The sequence below is a fragment of the Sander vitreus genome, chromosome 6 (assembly GCF_031162955.1).
Source record: "Sander vitreus isolate 19-12246 chromosome 6, sanVit1, whole genome shotgun sequence".
NCBI lineage: Eukaryota > Metazoa > Chordata > Actinopteri > Perciformes > Percidae > Sander > Sander vitreus.
In genome coordinates, this window is record NC_135860.1 from 21,230,295 (window position 1) to 21,254,107 (window position 23,813).

Sequence of the window (23,813 nt, forward strand, 5' to 3'; positions counted from 1 at the left end):
CTTACTCCTTTGCTTCAACCATAACCATTGCCTAATCCTAGTGCCTTCCAGGCAGCGCTGCCTGGAAGACGACATTGGGGGCTTCAAACACCAAACTCTGTGTGCTGCGAAGCGTCTGCCATCAGGTTTGTCGGAAAACTTTTTTTTTCTTTTTACTTTATTGACAAATTGTCAAGTTTCCAATTGACTGAAGATCTGTTATTGTTACATTATGTTGTTAAATAAATGTTTTAAATTTGACAATGTAATGTGGTACATTGCGAACAAAGGTCAGATATTATATTGCATAAAAGTCTAGTCTAAAAATGGCATAGCAACCTGTGCTTTAAAAAAATTAAAAAATCGAGAATCGAATCAAACCGTGACCTTAGAATCGAAAATGTAATCGAATCGAGGATTTGGAGAATCGTGACACCCCTAATTATGATTACACTCTTTTTTTCTCTCTGTGTATTTGCTGTTTGATTACCTACTGCACCTTATAAAAGGTCTTTAATTTGTTTGTTTTTCCCATTTTCTCATAATTTTGAACGGCTATTTTCCCATGTACTGTTGCCACTAACTTTAGTCTGTTGGTGTAGGTGTTGACTTCATTGTGAGAAGCTCATGCTATATATTTTACATACCTGTCACGTCACTCTCGTTAACCTTTAATGGTCTCCTAAGTGTGAGCACAATTGAGTTTGATTTACTGCCCAGGCCACGCGAGAAGCAGTACAGCTGGGGATTGCACTTGGGTCAATGGGGTTATTGGCGAGTATTTTCCTTCTGTGTCAATAAAGCTAGCTTTTGATGTTTAATGTGAATGTAGACCAAATTGCACTCCTGACACCACTGTTTACATATATAACTCTCTCTATATGTACCGTTATTACCTCAGAGCTTAGGGGAATAATAGCTACCCTGCACAGCTGATAAACTTAATAAAGTAGAGACAATAAAGCTTTGTGGCTGGCGTGCCGCATTGTGCGAGAGACATTATTAGACCAGTTTGTCTGGCCTCCCTTCAGCCACTCTGGGCCAATGATTTACCTCAGCAAGTCTTAAGTTGCACAGGTGAACTTTGGTGGAGATTTACTGCAGGGACCAGAGGCTGGTCATTCTGGAGAGTTGTGTGCTTCATAGTCTGGCTATTTTGGGTTTATCCTACACTGCAGTGTACTTCATGTACTTGAGTATGATCCAGCACTTCGGCACTACTGTCCTCTGGCGCTACAGTACAGTCGTAGCTACTAACATCCACTACATTACACTACAAAACAGTAATCAATTCAATTAAATTCAATCATACACAGTACAATGTGTAGTGAAATTCATTGTGTACCTTTTCCGGCTAAATAAAAACAATAAAATTAAAATAAAAGTATTATACAACACAAAAGATGGTAAACATGTTGATATCGTCAGAGCAGCACTTGAACATATCCCAGTCTGTGCAGTCCAGAGCATCCTGTAAGGCGGCCTCTGATTGGTGAGTCCAGCGTGTCACCTCACTTTGCACCGGGGCTTCCTGCTTTAGTCGTTGTTTGTATTTTGGCATGAGGAAAATTGCAGCATGGTCAGATTTGCCGAACGGTGAGAGATAATTTGTTTTGTAGCCGTCGTTAAAGGGTGAGTAACAGTGATCCAGGGTTCTCTCTCCTCTGGGGGCTGTTTCACAAAAGCAGAATTTATAAATCCAGGATAACCGATAAAGCGAGGCTTTCGTTTACGTTTTGCAAATGACAAGTGACTCATTGAATGGTTTCAGTTAAGAGCAGTAGTTCGTAAATGTATATTTTTAGACTATCATTCATTCGGTCCGCTATTATCTGCCACACATTTTCTCAAGTTTCCTTCTTTACATATTATATGCTTTGCTCCCTCGTATATATGGACATGGACACTGAAGAAATTGGACTCTAAAACCTAGAAACTATAAAGATAAGTGATAAATTCCATGCAAACTGTAAACATGGCTGTAACACAGTATATTCATCAGTTATTTCCCCCAAGCTAAATATAAGTTCAAAAACCATTGGGGTGTCCTCTCCCTGTTGTTACATGAATGTACAGTAGCCTACAACACTATATAGTTACTGGTCCAGTGAACTGAGACTATAATTTGGGAGGATTGTACAATAAGGATATGTTCTTAAAATTGTACAATTCTCCCAAATTATATTCCCAGTTTACTGGACAACATAAATTGTCTGCTAAGAATGCCAAATACAATGCACTTGGAAGAGGAACAAACCAGATCCTTTATTGTTAAAGAAATAAAAGAAATGTATCAACTAAAATAATTTAAGGTGCATTGGTCCACTATTGAAACAGCATTTCATGTGTTGCCCTTAGTAACAGACTTCATTTAAAACACATTTGCAACTTCATTAGCCTTTTTTATTTATCTCAACAACTGCCATAATATATTCATCAAACTTTTAACAGCAATATGTGAACAGCAGTTTTCATACAGCATTATAACAGTAACAATGACACAGTGTCAAATGAATAATTATAAAAAAAAATAATGGTCCAATATGCACCTCTTGTATTTTTATTCAGGCTAATAAAAATAAGTTAAAACCACTGCTGAGTGAACAGAAAAGGCCCCAGGATTAATAAATCCTGGCTGTTAGCCTGGTCGGGACCAGGCAAGCTGCACAGAATAAATCTCCATGGTAACTTAGGTGCCTCTGCTTTTGTGAAACAGAGTCTAGGCTAAATTGAGCCAGGATAACTGGGAAATCCCGGCTTAATCCGCTATCTAGGTTTTGTGAAATAGCCCTCTGGTGGGGCTTGTGATGTGCTGCGGAAGGTCAGGTTTGACTCTCTTCAGGTCAGCACTGTTAAAATCCCTGTCTACGATGACGGCTGCATCCCGATGTTCAGCTTGGTGGTTAACAAGAGCCTCGTGTAGTTCAGACAGAGCAGTGTCAGTGTTTGCTTTTGGTGGGATATAAATGGCTCTGATGATAACTGAGGTGAACTCCCGAGGAAGGTAAAACGGGCGGCATTTGATTGTCAGGAGCTCCAGGTTGGGTGAGCAGGAATGTGTGAAATTATGGACTTTCCTGCTGTCACACCAGTAGTTCTTCACCATGAGACATGCTCCACCTCCCCTCGACTTTCCGGACTCTCTCGTTCTATCCATGGGGTGAACTGAGAGGTGATCCGCTGGTTGAATTGCATGGTCTGGTATCCAGGGTGTTAGCCATGTCTCAGTGAGGCAGATGATGTTGCAGTCTTGCATGTCCCTCTGGTATTTGATTCTGGCTCTGAGCTCGTCCAGCTTGTTTTCTATTGAGTGGACGTTAGCTAGCAGGATGCTGGGCAGTGGTGTGCGGTGTGCCCTGTTCCTCAGCCTGTTTCTGATGCCTGCCCGTTTACCTCTAGGCCTTCTCCGTGACCTGTTGGTAACCATGGTAATCAACCCATTGTAAGACTTTACTTTTTGATTACACAGATTTTTACATTTTTTACTCTAAGCTCGTGGTGACATACAGTAGATAACACAGTACATGGAGTGTGTTACTGTGTGTGTGTGTGTGTGTGTGTGTGTGTGCACATGTTAATGTTCATCTATACTTTATTTGTTTGTATGGTTTTAGACTAGACTTGAATGAAGGATGAAGTCCCAGCACTCGGTCAGTGATAGAAGACAGGAGCAGAGTCATATTTCTGTTTTATTTCAGAGCTTATCATTAAATGGGATGCAGCTGATCCCCTGGGCTCTACAGTGTGGTGAAATAACAGCACGGCTGAACTGTGAACTGTGTCCACAAAAAGCACACTGACTACACGAGTGGATATACAGGTGTAAGCAAAAGCACCACGTTTTATTACATAGATCGTGTGCCACTGCTAAACTTATACTGCACCCAAAAATAACATTAATTGGGCATTTTAAGTGTGCCAACCCCACAGGAACGCTTGTTTGGCATCATAGTACACTGAACGTATGTCATATGCATTATTTAGTGTTAAATTGGTTGACACCATAGAAATAGAATGGTTGACACACTTTGAGTTCCCATGGGAACTTCTGTTTCTGTGAATGCTGAAGCTTCTGTCTCTTAAAACATGGTTAATGTGATGATACGCTTCCTTCAATAAGTTCTGCTGGATTTTGATATAGGGCCACACATCTATATATGAATATTAGGCAGATTGAGTTTGAGCGGATAATAAATATATATTTGCTAAAGACTAAGTACTGATGTCCCCAGCTCAATGAAAAGGCGCCAGTGTGACCGTCTGTACAGCAAATTAACCGATGCCATTTATTAATATCTGCTCAGTCTCACACAAACTGCTCTGCTGTGTATACATACACACTCTGTCTTTGTACCATCTCCATATTTTTCTGTGCGACTGTAACAACTAATTATATTTATGATATTGAATCATATCACTTAACAAACATGTTTCTCCTTGGTTGATGCATCCTCTTAATAAAATCAGTTCATCATGTACTGCTCAGGAACAGGCTTAAATAGAGTCGTCACCATAGAGCACCTGAGCTGTGAGCGCGTCACCCAATATGGAAGGAAATGAAATGTCACATTACTAAATTGTACCCATAATATTCTCAAAGTCATTCCTCACTGTGCTGAAACATTTTACTCTGTCTTGCCTTACACCGAAAAGTCTTTTATATTAGGGGGCTTTTAATGGTAACGCTTATAATAACCATCATTAATAGATGGTAAATTGATAGTTAAGTAATCTTTAGTTACTTGTCATTTAACTGTTAGCAAACTGTCATTTTACTGTTAACAAACAATGACATTTTAATTAATGTTTACTAATTAGTAGTGCTGTAAATCAACAGTTTATTGTTACACACATTATATCCCTTATAAAATGTTTGTAAACATTTTAAGAAACCATTTTTAAAACATCTATAAACATTACATAGATAGATGGAGCAGATATTCCTAACACTTAGTGTGTGTAGTGTTAATAGATGGTTTGTAAGCCGTATATAAAAAGTGTCTGGATGGTTATTATAAAGTTTCAACAGATGACTATAATACCTTGTTAAGTAGTTAATAAATACTTTGTAAATCATCTATAAACATTATTAAGATAGATAATACTTTGTCAGTGGTTACTAGATGGTTTGTAAACTGTCTAGGAACAGTGTCTGGATGGTTATTATAAAGTTGCAACAGATGACTATAATACCTTGTTGAATAGTTAATAAATACTTTGTTAACCATCTATAAACATTATCTGGATGGCTTTTGTAAAGTTGCGACTGATGTTTTTTATAGTTAGTTATTGGTTAGTAAGTACTTGGTAAAGCAATGAAACATTTTTTGTCCTTCATTAAATTATATAAAAAAAATGATCATTACCCGATACCTAATATAGTAAATGAGGGATATAATGTGTGTAACAAACTGTTGAGTTACAGCACTACTAATAATTAGTAAACAGTATTAATTATAATTTCATTGTTTGTCAACAGTAAAATGACTGTTTGCTAACAGTTAAATGACAATTAACTAAAGATTAACTATTAATTTACCATCTATTAATGATGGTTATTATAAAGTGTTACCCTTTTAATAAACAGTAATTAAAGTTATTAAGGCACCTACAAGACCTTACAAGATGCTTATAAACATAAATAAGTCCATACAAGTGTTAATTAAAGCACACTTAGCGCATTTGTTATTTCTTATAAGACACTTTTAGGCTCTTATTAGAAACTAATGGTTTATATTCCTGTAATAAACCTTAAGATGTTTATTAAAATAAATAAAACTTTATAAGGGTTAATTATAGATTGATTAACATGTTTATTATTTGCTTGTAAGACACTTAATAAAACTTATAAGAAAAAAGTTAATAGACAGCTCATAAAATTAATAAGTTTATTATAACATAAGTGTTTTAATAACTTAATTACTGCTTATTACAATCACCTTAAATAAAGTGTTACCGTCTCGTTGATGTAGAGCTGGTAAAGTAATTTGTGGCTTTTCATTTGTGATGTAACCAAAGCTGTATAAATCACTGTATTTCTGTCTGTCTTGATGGACGTTGTGGTATGAGTTTTGAGGCTGTTTCTCTTTGTTCTCTGTGACTTGATGGAAGCAAGCTGTACAGCTGTACCTTCAGTCTCTTCACCTCTGTGTCCTCTTGTAACAGAATGAATATTACTGTAGGTTAGACTTTCTGTGGAAGAACAAGTTCAAGAAGGAGTGCGAGGAGATTGAAACGATGGAGAACCTCAACCGGGTTTTGTTGGAGAATGTCCTGCCTGCACACGTTGCAGAGCATTTCCTGGCACGCAACTGGAAGAATGAGGTAGGCAGTTATGTTTTCTATCCATTATAGATAGGAGTATCATGTATACTGTTTTGACAAATGGCTGCAGGACAGATGCATGTATTGTGGTTAGTTCTTGCAGTACCAGTGGCGATATGCCAAGATCCATTACATTCAGTTTAATGTCAATACAATATATCTGAAATATGTACACATTTCTTTGCTGCTAATTATTTATAATTATATATATATATATATATATATATATATATATATATATATATATATATATATATATATATATATATATATATATATATATATTTAGGCAATAAGATGTACAATTCAAAAGTTTATGTGGGAAATGTGAAGCATCCAAAACCTACAGAAGCCTTGAAAGGCAAGGTTAGTCTTTTGGGGCATTGTTGGCTTTATCTTGTACATACAAACCTTAGGTTTTTGCAATGGATAGTATATCAAATTTACGAGAAAGTACGAGTGAGATTGTTTTGCAACATTCAGCGAACGTCCTGCTCCTGTGTCAAGTTTGTTTTGAGTTCTTATTAAATTACTCCTAGTTCCTATTAAAACTTTTGGAATTCTACTTACCGTGGGTCCACTGCCTCTTTGAGCCTGACAGAAGTGAACATGACTAACGCTATAAATAAAACCGTGAGTAACATGCCAATACTTAGGCTACACCTGTTCAGGAATTAACATGTAGAAAACCGATATTTAAGTCTGCTCTCAACCGCTGTCGCTGTGTTACACAGCACATATGGCGAATTGCTAAAAACATGCTAAAACATAGCCTATGCTGGTTAACCCAAGACTATACATAGTTCCATTATGTTTTACAGTAGACATTTGTTGTTGACTATGAAGATAAAACTTTGTTCATGCTGCATTTGGCTGAACTTTCAATTCCCTTTGTATCATGCAGTTAGCGCTTCAGCATGGCTTTCTCACCTTCAAAACAGCCTAATTAAGAAGTAAAAGTTTATCTCGTACGTACGAGATACTATCCATGGCCAACAATGTCAGCCTTTCAGGACTTCCATAAAAAATGTAGTATTATTATTATTAAATATATAGAATGATTCATTACCTACAACAATGATAAAACATTGGGAGACCGTGCCTAGGTGAATTTGCTGACATGCCTGTGAGACTTTCTCATTCATCGTTCTGAAACCTGTTATATCGCCTGAGTGCTTCTCACAATGTGAACTGTGAAAAGTAAAGTTTTACATCTTAGGAAGTTTAGAGGACTTGGTATCCTGGAGGTAATGGGAGTTTAAATAGCAGTGATGCTTCTGCTGCAAAAATTCTGAAAGAAGAGTCAGCAAATGACACACTCCCTGCATATGAACAGGATCCAGGAGCAAGTCGCTGGTCTAATGGATTTTTAAACTCTAATTTGGGTGATTTGCCTATGTTCATTTGTCTGTCTGGTTTATCACTTGTGTTTTTGTCTGCCTGTCTGATCCCGCTGATGCTTTCATTGAAGAATACTGTCAAGTATTTTTAAGCTTAAATATACACAGATAGCTCTTACAATCTTATGATCTGGATCTGACATTCATCAGAATCTTGTCATCTGTTTGTCATCCATGTTAATAACTCTATGGCTTATCAATTTCAACAACAATTTTATAACATTATTTTCTAGCTGCAAAAGCTAACGTGACGTCTGTATATTGTCATGCAGGATCTGTACCACCAGTCCTATGACCTGGTGTGTGTCATGTTCGCCTCCATCCCAGACTTTAAAGAGTTCTACACCGAATCTGACGTCAACAAAGAAGGGTTAGAGTGCCTCAGGCTCCTCAACGAAATTATTGCTGATTTTGACGAGGTAAATAACCCTCACTCTTGCAACCTTGACAACATCCTACATGTGGACCACAGTTTCTAGAAACAAACCGGTACATCTTATCTAGTAGGTTTCAGTGATTTTCTAGTAGTATGGATAGATTGGATGCTATGAACTATGTGCAAGCTACAATCTCCTGTATTAGTAACTTAATATTTTATTTGAGATGCTTTGACAGGATGAACAATCACTTCTGCCATAAACTATGTCTCATTTGTTTTAACTGTTTTGTGGATTGTGTTTGTATTTGTGTGTGTAGCTGCTGTCCAAACCTAAATTCAGTGGTGTGGAAAAGATCAAGACTATTGGCAGTACTTACATGGCTGCTACTGGCCTGAATGCATCACCCGGGCCTGAGTACACATCACAGGTAGGCTCATCACACACATTAAAATCATTATCAATCATTTTTGCTGTCACCTGTCGCAACTTTTGTTTTGGTTGTGTTTCCTCCCCGTTTCCCAGGAGCATGACAGGCAGTACATGCACATAGGGATCATGTTAGAGTTTGCATTTGCCTTGGTGGGGAAGCTGGATGTTATTAACAAACACTCCTTCAATGACTTCAAACTCAGAGTTGGTGAGTTACACACAAAAGCTACATTTAAAAGCAAAGTTATGTTAGAGTGAGTTACATTTTTGTTTTTAACTACTAAAAGGCTTTTACCCAATGGGCGTATGGTTACATTTTCAAAAAAGTGACTTCCACCCGTGAATTCACCATCATTTTACCAGTCAATGTTACTGACCAGATAGTAAGAATAGAAAATATGAAGTGCTCTGAATATACTTTGTCTGTCAGACATCAAAATGCAGCAGATAAATTAGATGAAATATGAATGCACAACAATATCCCTGCTGTTGAGTGAGAGGTGCATTAGCAGAAATCCTATCTTATCATTATTTTGTTTAGAATCACGCAACTGGAGTTTTGGTACATAGAACAGGGGCTTCTTAAAATAATTATTGATGTCATGTACTGACATGGACATGTAGCCTTTATGCATCTATTTCTTTCTATTTTGTTGCACCAGTATGCTGTGGGAGATACTTTCAGTATCTTGATAGAAACAGAGAGATGCGCACTCTACATGTTTAAATAACAAGAAAGACATGCAGCAAGACATGGGTATAGTCATGGCAACACAACAGCAGAGTAAGAGAGAGACAGACTTAAGCGTACAGTAGAGGGAGAATTGAAGAGGAAAGCATTGCGGACATGTCCAAGCTCCCTTCATGTGGTAAGAGTCAAGTTTGATACCTTCAACCTGTCTGTGAAGATCACAGCATGGGATGCTCCATTAACTCTGCAGTGTGTGTGACTGTACATCCCCGCTGCTTCCAGACGGGCCCAAAGCGCTCCATCAGAGAGGGATACAAGTCCCCAGCCACTGGGACTGGACAAATGCTTATGCATTTGTGCAGATCGCAATTTCCAGCAATCTGGAAATTGACTCAGAAGCCAAAAGTGAAGAGAGGCACAGTGCTATCTCAGTGCTGTGAAAAGCTCCAGAGCCTGCTTAGCAGAGGTGCTGGGAGTGTTAGGGATTAAGAGTTCAGCTGCATTTAGCTTCCACTTCATCTCATATTCTGATGAAATCTTGTGAAAAGCTTTGTCTATTCTGAAAGCAGCAGGTCTCTTGCTGAAGGCCTTTTGGAGCTGCACTCAGAAATTAATCAGTAATATCACAAATGTATTTTAATAATGTGCTTGTATGACCTCAGAAAATGAAACAAAATAATGATGTGCTTGTTGTTTCCTGATTCAGTTACTCCTTTTTCACAAAAGAAGAAAATGTCTCTTTATTTATTTTTTTACATGTGTCTGATGTTACATAAAGATGTGAGAAATGTATGGGAAAGGTAATACAATATCTCTCACTGTAATTACGTTTTTTAAAATGTGCACCCATTACTACTAACTCCGGTGTACTGTATTTTCCCATTTAGATCACAAAGGGTCTTAAGATGTAACAGTAAATATGGTACAGATACATCTAGAATGTGCACTAATTGGTGCTTGGTGTCCTTTGTCAGGTATAAACCATGGTCCAGTGATCGCTGGAGTCATTGGAGCCCAGAAACCACAGTATGATATCTGGGGGAACACAGTGAATGTAGCCAGCAGAATGGACAGCACTGGAGTCCTAGGAAAAATACAGGTAATTAAGGGGTATGTGCGGCGATATTGTCCATTTTTGGTATTATAAACAAATCCTATGAAAAGATAAAAGCCAACCATGAATTGATCTTAACAAGTGTTGTCTGTGTAGCCAAAACCTAATGCTGAGTTTTGCTCTGTGCCGAACAGCTCCACCGTTATCCAAAAACTATTGCATATTCATCAATGAGCCACACCATTGCACTGGGTGACATCTTTCTTACAATTGGGCTTTTTCCTTTTGTACTCGATCCTACATACACTGTCCTGCTGCTGTATACACTCACTAGTGTCTATTAATCCACAGCTAAAAATAGTTCCCAACAGTGCCAATGAATAATATTTGCTTAAAACTGCAGTTCTAAATTAAGATTGACATCTTCAGAAGTAATGAATGGACTTGGGGCCGAGTGCCACAGACAGGGCAGGAAAGTTGGCGAGTATTAACACTAGTTCATTTTTCATGGGTTTTGTTGAAAATAACAAAAATAAAGAATAAGTCCAGCCCTGACCATTTTCTGTGATGCAATCAAGAACAAACCAGTTTGTCAAGTCTCTGTATCTGTCAAACATCACACTCTGAAGTTGATGGTTTCTTTAAAAGCAGCAGCACTGCTCCATTTTCATATAGACATTTGAAATGTCAGTACAGATGTTTTAAAGATACAACTTTTTTTCCCTCAGTTTGTGCTATTTATGGCAACAAGGAGATCACATCATTTCAACATCATGTGACATCTTTAAATCTTACATTTTCACCAGGCTGGGCGCTGATAAGATATAATGGGTTTTCACCTGCATGGCATGTGGCTTTGGGAATCATTCAGTCCTGAGAGAGCTGTATTACACTTCACAGCCTGCACACATTTGATAGAGCCATCTGCTGTGCAGTGCAGCACAACTGAAGTGCTTTCAATTGCATTCATAGATTGTCTGTTGATATTTTAAGATGTTTAGAGGCAACAATAAGACATGTTGAGTTATTCCAGGGTAGTACAGATATTTCACATCCTGTGTGATGGGAGGCATCAATTGCAGCTCTACTTAAAATGTGCATTTTTTTTAGACAACACTGTATATCCAACTTAAATTCTGATTTTGGCTGGTGATGCAGAGCAGCATACAGAAATGTATTCCTTTGGAGAGCTGAAAATGTTTGCCTGCAGGAATTTAGTGCACTTGAGTATAAGATAAGCCAAACGGACGTTACCCATCTGGTTCTCCCTGTAGGTGACGGAGGAGACAAGTCGCATCCTTCATACCCTGGGCTACATGTGCTCTTGTAGAGGCATTATCAATGTCAAGGGCAAAGGAGAGCTCAAAACCTACTTTGTGCACACAGAGATGACCCGCTCACTGTCCCAAGGGAATGTAATGCCGTAAGACTGGTTCAGACTATGCTGAATTTTACACAGACAAGAACAGATGTTTATTACAGATGGAGATTTGATCTTCTCAATGCTGTTGTAACAAAAAGGAATCAGGTCTGTGCTGCAAGGAGGATATAAATCTGATTTTAATATTTGCAAGTTACCTTTTCCACAGCTGTAGTATTCATTTAGTCACTTACTGTACAGTATGTAAGTGTAGCATGTACAGCAATTAGGCAATAACCCCTGAAATATATTGGAATTTGAATGTTACATCAAGAAGAGCCACAATGGTACAAGCCAGTCAGATCTAGTATGTACAAGTTCAGTCAGAGAGAAGAATCTGAAATGGTCTAAATTAATATTCTGACTCAGTTCTGGGAGGCTTGTAGCCTGGAAATCCAGACCCAAATCCGAAAGATTAAGGGTCTGGCATTGAGTAATGAAAATGGCCCAACTCCAGGGGCGGCACCAAGCATGCGTTTGAAAATCTCACTGCACGCAATTGGATAACACTACGACCAATCACAACAATACACAGGGTGACGTATCCAGATCCCCATTCGCTTAGCTATCAGCGGAGCTAACTGGTAGATTAAACTGTCGTCATCTGTTTAGCTTGCCTCTGGCCCACCTATATCAGATACACCGATGTGATTGGTGCAGCTCGGCTACAAGGGCATAGTTAATGAGCATCATTACTCAATGCCAGAGTGACTTGCTGAGCAAATTCAAATTGTGCTCTCACGAGAACTCCGGATTTCCAGGGTAGGAGGTTTGTGGCAGTCGCATCAAAAACAGAATCTATAATCCGTTCACTTAAAGGACACGGTACATTTTGGACAAACAAAAAGAAGAGAAATAAAGAACGTGGCTACAATTTTCACATCAAGGCCTCTTGAAGTGCATCCAAAAAGACAAGCATTTCAGAGTGAATAATAATACAAAAAAGACATGTTGCTGTAATAAGGGCGTAACCCCCAACTCAACCAATTTCTTTTTTGTATAAAGTGATTGAAAAGGCCACAGATGGAAGATCTGATATTAAAATGAAAGCAAATAGCAAATGCCATGCAAGGCAAAAAGGGAAAACTGCATTACCACTGTTGCAAAGGAGAAGTTGGTCCTGTTTAAAAATAGCCAGCCAACAAGGAGACACACATACGTGTACATAACTCCATAAACCTTGTTAGGAGCACGAAGTCTTGGATGTATTTTACAGGCGGTCCATAAAAGGAAAAGCATAAAAAAAAAATCTATGAATATATTGTGATATTCATGCTGGGCCAAGTTTCCCAAAACTGTCTTTACACTTTAATCAAGTTGTCTTCATTGACTGTTTACACAACACTAAAATATTTTAAAGTCTTTATGGCATAGGTCAGATCCCTGTTTGTAGCTGAGCAGACAACGCTGCTGGGATCAGATCTGAGCCATACAGATGTACAAGTCAGGTTGGAGTAAAACTACAGGACAACAAAGGGATGAAGATGATTTTAGTGTGATGCTTTTAATTTGGGAAACCCAAGCCTGATGTGTGAACAGTGTAGCTTTATGGTATGGTGGTTTTGTAACAAAACAAAATACTACAGAAAAAGTGTTTTGCTGTTTTGATGATGCCATTGTTTTTTCTAAAAACGTAATTAAAATTTCTATGTATTTCACTTCTACTGAGTGGTATTATTTGCATGCCAGCTTCTTTGAAAATGAACAGCTCCCAGTATATTAACATGACAGGAGTGACTGATGTTTCAACAGGCTTTTGACCATTATCAGAAAGTGCTTGTTTTACCCCTGGTGTCCCTAGTATGACAATCTCCCACTTTGTAGAAGAAAAACAAGTAAGTAGATTGCTGAATCTTTAAAAATAATATATATATATATCATATATATATATATATATATATATATATATATAGTGGTAGCCATGGTAACAGCTGTTTATCCTGCAGACTCTAGGACATTGGGCATGTGACTGATGGGAAGTTAATGTCTAACCTCCTACAAAATGTGTTTCAGTGTTTCTTAACATGAGACCTCATTTGACGTCACAGAGGAGTGCCACACCCCGTAGGATCCAGTATTCTGGAGGAAGTGAAGTCTTCAGATCTACAGCTGCGATGTAATTCATGTCGGTCCTAACTGGCTTCTTGTAGATTGGACAGGAGTAGAGGCGGGAATCCTTCACACCTGCAACAAAGAAAAACAAATAAGTGTCACTTGATACACACTGCTGAAGAAGAAAATCAAAAACAGCAACTAATGTTTTAATTAGATGATGATGATTGATAAGTGATCAACAGCTGGCAAAATAATCTCCTAAATTCATGATTAAACAAACATCTTCATACCTAGAGGTATTTCGAGTCAATGAGATATTTGTATCAGTGAGGAGATACCATGGGGACACCCAGTTGTGTTCAACAAAACATCTGTTTTTATGAAGTCAGTCTGCTCAAATCAGGCAAAAATCAGTCAGTCTTCAAGAGATGCATCTCATCTCTTTGAAGGGGGTCACAATTAAGTAGAGGAGTTTTCAAGACACTCATGCATGTCACACGATGCTCTTGCAACCACTTGTCTACAGAAATATTCCTCAGTAGTCTCCTTTTCTCTGGCACACACACGCACACACACACACCCACACCCACCCAGCAGGCAGCCTACTTGTGGGAAAAGCTGGGAGGGGACAAGGTGTAAACAGACTGCATTACGTGTATAATTGGATCATTAAAGGTCCTATGCCATGCTGCTTTTTGGATGCTTTTATATAGGCCTTAGTGGTCCCCTAATACTGTATCTGAAGTCTCTTTCCCGAAATTCAGCCTTGGTGCAGAATTACAGCCGCTAGAGCCAGTCCCACAATGAGCTTAGATCGGGCCCAAAAAATCAAGCCCGACCCTACCCGTGCACGTTGCGTCTGAGCCCGGCCCGGCCCGACACATTAACTGTAATTATGAGCCCGAGCCCGATTTAAACCCGACAATTTTTTAATACGTGGGCCATTATAACTGACGTTCTCAACTACAATTCCGAGTTGTTTGAACTACAGAAATCTGTTCATAATTATCTTAATAAATACCAGTAATGCAACAAGGACAAAGCATGTAAACTGTGCTGTTTGTTTATTTAGAATGGAATGGATTGCAAATGGATCCGAATGAAGAAACGTTAAAAAAAAACTCGACCCTAACTCCCTCAGCCGAATAGTGTGGGTAACAGATCAAGGCAGCAACATAATCAAAGCCCTGGAACCATATAGGAGACTTTCTTGTCTCGATCACCTAATTAATACTGTCCTTCGGCACGGTCTGCATGCTGACGCACTGGCCGACAACAGTGCTACAGATGGGGGAGACACGATGTAGCACAGTTTACCTCACACTCAAGTCAGTGCAGGACATAGCCTACACCCAGAGCTATGGGAGAAGCTGGAGAGGCATAGCTTTCTCCCCACCGAATAAGGCTAATAAAGTAATGATTAAAAAAACACAAATGCTTGATCAAGGGCCCGGCCCGGCCCGAGAATAGTGGCGGAAAATATCGGCCCGCCCTGTGGGTTGGTTTGGGCTCGGGCTCGGGCAGAGACTCTAAACTCTAGGCTGGGGGAACTCATATTAATGTTAAAAAAAAACTCAAGTGAAATGTTCATGCCTTTAATTCATTTCCCAGGCAGCCTGGCTTGCAGGTGTCCGCTGGGGCCCCGTCTCTCTACTGCCTGCCTGAATTTAGTCTGGTCTTATCCAGAACAAACACTGTGCTTCATACGACTGGTAATCCATTCCCAGACAAAATAAATAGCACTTAGTCTGCTTGACATTTAAATGTTACATCCATCCATTCTGACTGTGTGGGATAAAAATGTTGATGAGGAGAGAAGAGGGATAGACTGAGACTGACAAAGACTAGAAAGATTGATCATGTAAAGAAAGAAGACAGGAGAAAAGTGTTTGCCTCGTCAGATTAGAGTTTTCAATTCAGACACATTTAAATAAACTTTTTACTTTTTAATCTCAGGAAGCTTCCCTCCATCTAATGTTCTCAGGTAATCAATCTCACCATTATTCTCAGCGTACATCCTGATCACAGGCATCATCTCGAAGAGGACTTTGGGTTTTGAGTCGATTAGTTTGCAGCTGCGGCGATCCCAGCCGGCTCCCTCCAGGTAGAGGCCGTAGACATACACTCCCTCTGCGGGGGGCTGGGTGATGTCGTCCTTCATCCATCTGGTCACTTCGTTGCACAGCACCATGCGGTCCAGGGCCCAGCCCTTGTTGGCCCGAGTGATCTCCTACAAGTGCAGGGACAAATCCACAGGTTCAGGCAATGATGTGGGCACTATAACAAGGCAGTGTAGTGAATGACAGAGCTGACATTTGGCAACTGTTTCCTCACAAAAAATCAATTCTGAGAACAGGGCTGTACTAGAGGTACAATAAAGAAGCACTGTGCAGGGCAAATAAGTGCACTCCATCGATGGTGTTGTTGATGTGTCAGATGCTGTGCCAACAGAAAGTAAATAAATCCTGTACCACTCAAAAACAGCAAGTGCAGAGTGCATTTTGAAAGAGGAAAAAACAAAACAGACAAAACCCTTATTGGGCAAAATTAAACAGATAGGGACTGACAATCAATGGCAAGGAATTTGAGGCATCCAAAATATTAGGCTCGTTCGAGATGAGCCAGGCCTGTGCAGAATCGATCACTGGCCATCGCCGTCCAATGCATGCCTGTTAGATTTGTGTCCGACTTGCTCTGACGTCATGCACATGTGGGCAACAATAACCTCGCAAGCTCAAGGCGGCCACAGTTGTTAGAGCCAGGCGCTGCAGTTGCTCTCCACTGACTGCAAGACCCAGGGCATGATGGGAAACACCTGGCCTATTGGTTCAGAATTGACTCAAAAATATGACGTTTTATATAAACTTTTTGTTTTTGAATTGGAGAGATTTTAATTGATATTTGTCTTATTTAAAGGCTTATTCTGTTCAGATCACATGTTGTGTGGCTTATGGTGATGTTTAGTAGTCAGACACTAAATAGACCTACGTTCAGATTACAGATCATATACTGCACAGTCTGTTGTACATTTAAATCAGCAACAGATCGCCTGTAGAGCATTTTAAAATGTTACTCTGTCATAAAAAAAAACAACTGGAGACTGTGTACAAGCTGATATATGGGTCTGATAACATTTTAATAAATCAGAATCGGACATAACAGGATGTGAGTGTTTCTGTGACTTCCTGTTCAGACTAAAGGCTGCTTGAAACGGCTGGAAACTGTCTGACTTGACCGCAGCTTTTTGTCACCGCCCCCGGCTGCTGCCACCTGAACCTGTCCATAACAGGCGAGGCGTAGCTCATCTCGAACGAGCCTATTTTCTCTGTCTCTGAGCAAGCAACTGAGATTTTTCCACCGAGGGGATAACAAATGACTAAAAGGCAGTAAGATCTGCAAACCTGACACCAATGCTAAATTGTTTCCAATTCCTACTACTTAAATTTCAGAGTCAATTCATTTGTTTGCCCTGAAAACATTCCTCAGCCCTCAGGTCTCTATCTGGATCACCTTGGAAATCTGTTAAAGGTTTAAAGGAGATATACTGCTGACAAACGAAAAGACTAACTGGAATAAAAGTTAGATAACCTGCCTGGTGGAGGCCATAATATTTGGCAAAAGACATATTTACTTTAAACTGAAAGAATTGACACACTCCTGTGTGAAATAGAGGGCTCAGAAAATGCTTCCATTAAAAAGACAATGAAGAGATGAAGAAATGTGGGAGAAAATGCAGAAAATGCTAAAGAGCGGGCTGAGCCTCAAGTTAAAAGAAAAATACAGTATAACATACTTTAACATATACATTGTTAACTACAGAGTGCATGCTCTAAAATGCATATTATCGCTCACTAAAAAAAAGTTCAATAGAAATCTAGTCAAGTCAATTATTCATAAAGCCTAATCTAGATACATTTCTGGATTTTAAAACAATGTAGAATAATAATATAGATAAACGAACAACAGGGGCATGGCTAAATCTGGATTAAGTAGGGTTAAACATTCAGATTACATCCCTCTGTAGTATTCACTTCCCCCCATATTAATATAAATTGTAATTTATTAGAAAACAAAGGTGTGTTTGGTGTGCGCGTGAGTGAGTGAGTGAGTGAGTGAGTGAGTGAGTGAGTGAGTGAGTAAGAATGTGGCCGTGTGACTGCATCTCCCTCAGTGTGCCATCTGTTCTCCTCCCCAGCGGTGGCTAAATAGATTAGGTAGCCGTGATGCCGTGTGTGTACCTGTCTCATGGCTGTCAGGAAGCCCTGCGGGTTGAACAAGCCTGTCATCCAGAAGCAGTTGGGCCGCCCTTCAAAGATCCAAGCCTGGAACTGCCGGTTCCGCTCAAGTAACTCTGTGAACCAGAACCCCAGGGTGCTGGAGGCCCATGATGCCTGAAAAACAAAGACAAATGAATCAAAACATTACAGTGAAACACAGAAAACTGTCATCCAGACGGATCAGAGGAGAAGACAACAGGGAGACATGAAATGGATAGTGAATCACCACGTGGTCAACAGTAGAATAAAAAAACAAAACAACAAAACACAGTCAAGTTGAGACAAATGGGCCAAAAGCAGATAGTACTGCAGGCAGAAAAAAATCTGAATTCAAGCCGGGAAGCCATTCAGTCTAAATTATTCTAATGAGGTAATGTTTGTGAGAGCACAACTTGAATGCCAACTGAATTATTCCTATATAAGATACGGGAAAAGTCATGGTGTGGGCTAAAGAGAAAGTAGAGGTTGAGTAATGATGATGAGGTACAAATCTGATGTTCTCAGAAACAAGGAAAGCTTTGATTTACTTTAGGACTACAATAACAGAGAAATTATACGTTGTACTTGCACAGTAATAAAAAAGATCTTTGAGATATTAATTTGTGCTTCGAGGTACCCTAATGTGGCTTGTGCATTCTTTTTTATTGAAGGAAAAGGGCATTTATATTTTTTATATTATATATATATTTTTTTTTTTCAGTAGAATTAAAAGATGACTCTCTATTTGGATGCCTCATTTTGCTGTTTGTGAAGCAGAAAAAGTTAAAATGGCCATCTAAAAAGCTAACAAAATTGGTCAGTGCAGGTGCTACTGGAAGGGCTAGACAGGACATGAGGAGCGTGATCTGGTTTTGTTGTGATGGCAAAAGAATGCTAAGTCTACAAAAGAATTGCAAATGTATCCAGTGTGAGAAAACGTGAATTGCTATCAGGTTAAGGGCACACAGTACACAACAAACCTTTTTCCAGCGGGAAGGAATGCGCGCATCGTACATGCAATCCAGGGCGTCCCGCAGATTCTCGCTCATGATGATGGTCCCATCGATAGCCAACTTGAGGTCTGTCAGGGTGTTTCGGACCAGAACTATCACCCTCTGCATTCGATCGATCTCCTGACGCAGGAAGATGTTCATTGGCTGGAAAGGACCCATCTTCTGGAGGCGCTCTCTCACCTGGTTACGTTTAAATTAAAGTGACTATATGTAACTTCATTTCATTTTTGGTTTCATTTTTATGAAGCTCTGTCATTCATCATACAATGATCTTAAATGACCTGTAACAGCAAACGAGTCTAACAGTGAAAAGAACGCCATTTTTATATAGTTATTTAGTAAGGCCTCTGCCTGGGTTTGATTTTTTCCCGCGCAATCACAGAATGATTTGCGGCAGGTAGACGGCGCTACAGTAACACATTCTGATGGGTCACAGATTTCTTTGTGACACCAGAAAGCCTGTGTTAGCGTATCCAGACTTTTGAGCCAGGTAATAGGAAACAGGAGATTTCTTTATATAGGCCTAATTGTATTTTTAATGTTATATTAATTACGTTATCTGCTGTAGTTATCGCTAATACTGGGGCAGGACCATTACAGAAAAGAAGGAAAAATAAACGAAGAACTAATAGCTAAAAAGGAAAGTGAAAGACAAAAGGCAAGGCCTCAGGTATGTAATATGTCTATTTCATTCATAAAATAACTTTACAATGCGTGATGTGGTTGTACGTCAGTAGCCGACATTAAAAGGTCCCATGGCATGACATTTTTACTTTATGAGGTTTTTTAGCATTAATATGAGTTCCCCCAGCCTGCCTATGGTCCCCCAGTGGCTAGAAATAGCGATAGGTGTAAACCGAGCCCTGGGTATCCTGCTCTGCCTTTGAGAAAGTGAAAGCTCAGATGGGCTGATCTGGAATCTCCTCCTTATGAGCTCATAAGGAGGAAGGTTACCTCCCCTTTCTCTGCTTTGCCCGCCCAGAGAATTTGGCCCACCCATGAGAGAGAGACATCATGGCTTGCTCTCTCCTCCTCAATAGCATTTAAAGCTACAGACACAGAAATGGCACATCCTAAGGAAAGCTCATTGTGGGACTGGCTATAGTGGCTGTAATTCTGCACCAAGAGACTTTAGATACAGTATTAGGGGACCACTAAGGCCTATATAAAAGCATCCAAAAAGCAGCATGGCATAGGACCTTTAAATTATGTCCCCCTTCCATTTAGTGCAGACGTTTTATCCCTTTTACTCCGTGTTTGTGTTGGCTTACTATTTTCTTTCCCCTTGTCCCACTGTAACGTTACTTGTGTAAAGCGTTTCATGAAATGCGCTATATAAATCTAAGTTATTATTACGGGGGTTGCTACAGCAATCTCGTAATGCTATGGCTCGTGACACAGTGACAGTGATACCCGGTTTAGCTCACGATACATCCAAAGTAGGCTAAGTTACCGTATGCAACACTTGAAATGCAACGATGCATCTGTAACTTATTCTTTTATTGTAATGAATGATTTTCTGTCAGAGCAAAACATTCAGCGCTAACTCTGTAATACAGTGGGCAATACAGCACTGTAAAGAAAAGACCTTTACGACTGCAGGTGTGGTAAAAACACTACCACATTTGTCCAAAGCGGCTGCTAGAATCAACACAAACTGAAAGTTGCATATAGCCCCTTAAAAAAGAAGATGGAACTTAAATGAATCTCCTTAAGGTTGTATAATGCATGGAGTGAAAATGCATGATCACACACAGGCTTTGCTATATCGATACAAACAAAACTCACAATGCTCACAAGCTGGAAATGTACCTGAAATCACTACTATTCTGTTTACCCCCACTCTACAAACAAGCTTCTTAAAATAAAAGTTAAATGTTGCATAAGCTTTTCTCCTTATCTGCATAATACAAACTGTTCACATGCTTCAGGTGCAAACTGAGCAAAGGATGTGAGGTTTCTATAGTCACTACATTTGTAAGGAACGGAAAAGAACAGGAACGATGGATTATATTAATTAATTGTTGTTTCTTTTAAAATGCATACCATGATAGATTTGTCTTATTTTTATGTTTACATTTCTGTATTTCTTTCCATTCGTTTGGGCATTTTAAAATAAACTTAGCACAAAAAGTAAGGAAATTTGTGTTTGGTAGATTATTTCTCTGTGGTAACAATGGTTATTGGCAATAAATCTTACCACAGAGAAATAATCTACCAAACACAAATTTCCTTACTTTTTGTGCTAAATTTAATTTAGTTGGGGCTTTAAACAGAGAGACAGCCGGCATATAGATAGAAGTGAAAGTGGATGAGACGCAGTGTGGCATGCAGTGACAGGTTTTCCATGACGAGCTTTGTACCTCACCTTTGAAAAGTCAGTCTTGTCTCATTTTCTCTTAATTGACAAAAGGAGAGAAAACCCCAAATAAAACAAAGCGTGCAAAATTCAGCTATTTCTAGTCTTCTTTTCTCTGTGTCTCTCACTGTCTCAAACACAACCTTCCATCACCCCACCAACACACATCCCACCTCTCTGACTGTAACACACCAATGTGAATGGGGGAACATGTTGCTTCACTCACCTCAAATACTCACCACAGGCTGTTCATGGTGCACTCATGCACACACATACACACACACACACACACACACACACACACACACACACATCAGTACATTCACACAGGCTTACTTCAAAAGGTACGTAGTCAGGAGGCAGTTTCTCCAGCATGTCGTCAGCCAGCCTGGACACCACAGCCTCTCTGGTTTCCCCTCTGCCTGATGAGCTATCTTTAGGCTGAATACTGAGGATGGTGTCCAGTACGTCCTTGGCCAGCTTACTCTGGTAGGTTATGTCTGCGTTCGGGTGGAGGCCGAACACCTCTGGAGTGTCATATGCTGGCAGGCACTGTAAAAGAGAAACCACAACTGCTATTGAACTAGAGGTCACATCAGCTCTCAGAGCATTAGTGAAAATATTTTCAGAAAGAAATAGCCGAGATGCATTCTCTTTACCCTCACAAGTGCTGTGAGGGTACCTTAGTGCCCCCATGGAGCAGCTTATCAATTTCCACTGAAACAGGCTGGCAGAGCTTATGGGTGAAACAGTCTCGTGGAATAGATATTTATGTGCTGCTTTTTTATTGTTCTTATTGAGAACACAGGCATCTTATTGAGGGTTGGTTACCTCTTTTTTTAAACTCGGTTTCAAAAAAAAAGAATTCCCTCTGCACTGCAGTTTTGGTCTCTGCTAAGCCTGTGATGAACTTACCGCACCGGTAACACTTGATAATAACCACCACTAATAAGGTAAATGGTAAATATTGAAAAATTGATAGTTAATTCAACTTTAGTTAATAGTTATTTTACTGTTAACAAACACTTAAATGATCATTAATATTTTTTACTAAAGCAGCAAACAACTTGACACTGAGGAAAGAAGTTCAGTGACTCTGTAGCAGTTAATACCAATTTCCCAGCTGGTCTCATGGGATACATAATTTAATAATGTGGAAGTATATCATAGTTGATTATTTCTTGACAAGGTCAGGTCGCTTAAAGAAATCCACAGAAGAAACAAAAAAACAAAAACAAAAAAACAAAGCAAAGTGGGTCACCACTATGGTTTATTTATACTAATGACCTAATAAGGGTTTTACAGCTGTCACTGAGGACATTTTAATTGAGGTCAAATCTAGGTCTTTGGATTAAAACCAGGGCTAACGTTTCTTTAGGATATTTGAATTTTAAAAGTGACTCAAGAAGTGAGTGTGACTAATGATTCCTTAAAACTGCAAACAAACTTTGTACTTTGTAATGGCTGCACAAAGCTTCATTATGAGCAACAATGTCATGTAAACAAAGCCACTCAAAACCAAAGATAGATCCAATATTCTGTAAGCTTTGTTTTATTTGAGGAAAACCTCTCTTTGCCTCTCTTTCAAGAATGGTGTAATGGCGTGAAAATGCAATTAGCACACAGCAAGAGTATCATCCGTGCACATTAGCACGTTTTCACAAACACCGTTTTGTTTCTTGATGTATGTCATCATTGGCTAGTCGATCTTTCAAACGTCCATCACACTGTGCAATCAAATATAGTCACACATCAGAAGAGAGTCTGGCTAATAACCAGAGAACAATGGGAGGTGATGAAGACAGATTTACTGGGTGCTGTAAAGAAAAGCCTTTGTCCCTCGCTGTGGTCATTTGTTTTCTCTCAAGGAATTTTAGCTTAGTTCCTGTCTGTCTGAATTTAATTTAAATGTCCAAAAGTGTGGACACACACACACACACACACACACACACACACACACACGGACACTTGTGTTCTGTTGTGTATTTTGTCAATAGAGTGTACACTCTAAACGTGTGTACACTGTATGTTTGTGTTGAATGTTGTGCCTGTGTGCATTTACACGTGTGAGTGTGTGTGTTCTCCAAAGGCTGTTTGTTATTTGAGAGGTCGTGCAGAGGAATAAGCTTGCTGAGCCTGGCAGCCCTGAACATCCATCATAATGAAACTAGCTTTAATGAAACTAGCCTAGGAACTGCCCCCAGACATACACACACAGTGCACACACACACACACACACACACACACACACACATAAATAAATCATACATAATCTGTAATTAAATGAGCATGCTTGCATTTGATCTAAACGTCCCACATGGCAGCCTGTATCTAGATGTGACAAGAGTGCAGTGTGTCAGTGTCCTGTCTTCAGTATTGTTCTTTTCACTGTTTATGATATCACTAAAAGCTGACAGCATAGAAAAAAACTCAAACGGCAACACGACACATGC

At 39.3% G+C, this 23,813-nt stretch overlaps 2 protein-coding genes across 5 annotated transcripts in view; one reads left to right on the forward strand and one right to left on the reverse strand.

The window, feature by feature from the left end:
- adcy2a (adenylate cyclase 2a) overlaps nt 1-13,341 on the forward strand; it is an 85,765-nt gene extending 72,424 nt beyond the window's left edge. Inside the window, exons 20-25 of the mRNA XM_078253421.1 lie at nt 6,145-6,303; nt 7,976-8,122; nt 8,400-8,510; nt 8,606-8,720; nt 10,178-10,302; nt 11,532-13,341. Of these exons, the coding sequence (XP_078109547.1) occupies nt 6,145-6,303; nt 7,976-8,122; nt 8,400-8,510; nt 8,606-8,720; nt 10,178-10,302; nt 11,532-11,684 (810 nt within the window). The 3' untranslated portion in view covers nt 11,685-13,341. The remainder of the gene's footprint in view (nt 1-6,144; nt 6,304-7,975; nt 8,123-8,399; nt 8,511-8,605; nt 8,721-10,177; nt 10,303-11,531) is intronic.
- A 262-nt stretch (nt 13,342-13,603) lies between these two features.
- Nucleotides 13,604-23,813, reverse strand: part of dnah5 (dynein, axonemal, heavy chain 5) — a 109,119-nt gene continuing 98,909 nt past the window's right edge. For all 4 annotated transcript variants that reach the window (XM_078251910.1, XM_078251909.1, XM_078251912.1 and 1 more), the window contains 5 exons: nt 21,697-21,912; nt 18,969-19,181; nt 17,971-18,123; nt 15,731-15,962; nt 13,604-13,861 (listed from right to left, as the gene is read on the reverse strand). In XM_078251910.1, coding sequence (XP_078108036.1) covers nt 13,710-13,861; nt 15,731-15,962; nt 17,971-18,123; nt 18,969-19,181; nt 21,697-21,912 — 966 coding nt within the window. In that variant the 3' untranslated portion in view covers nt 13,604-13,709. The remainder of the gene's footprint in view (nt 13,862-15,730; nt 15,963-17,970; nt 18,124-18,968; nt 19,182-21,696; nt 21,913-23,813) is intronic.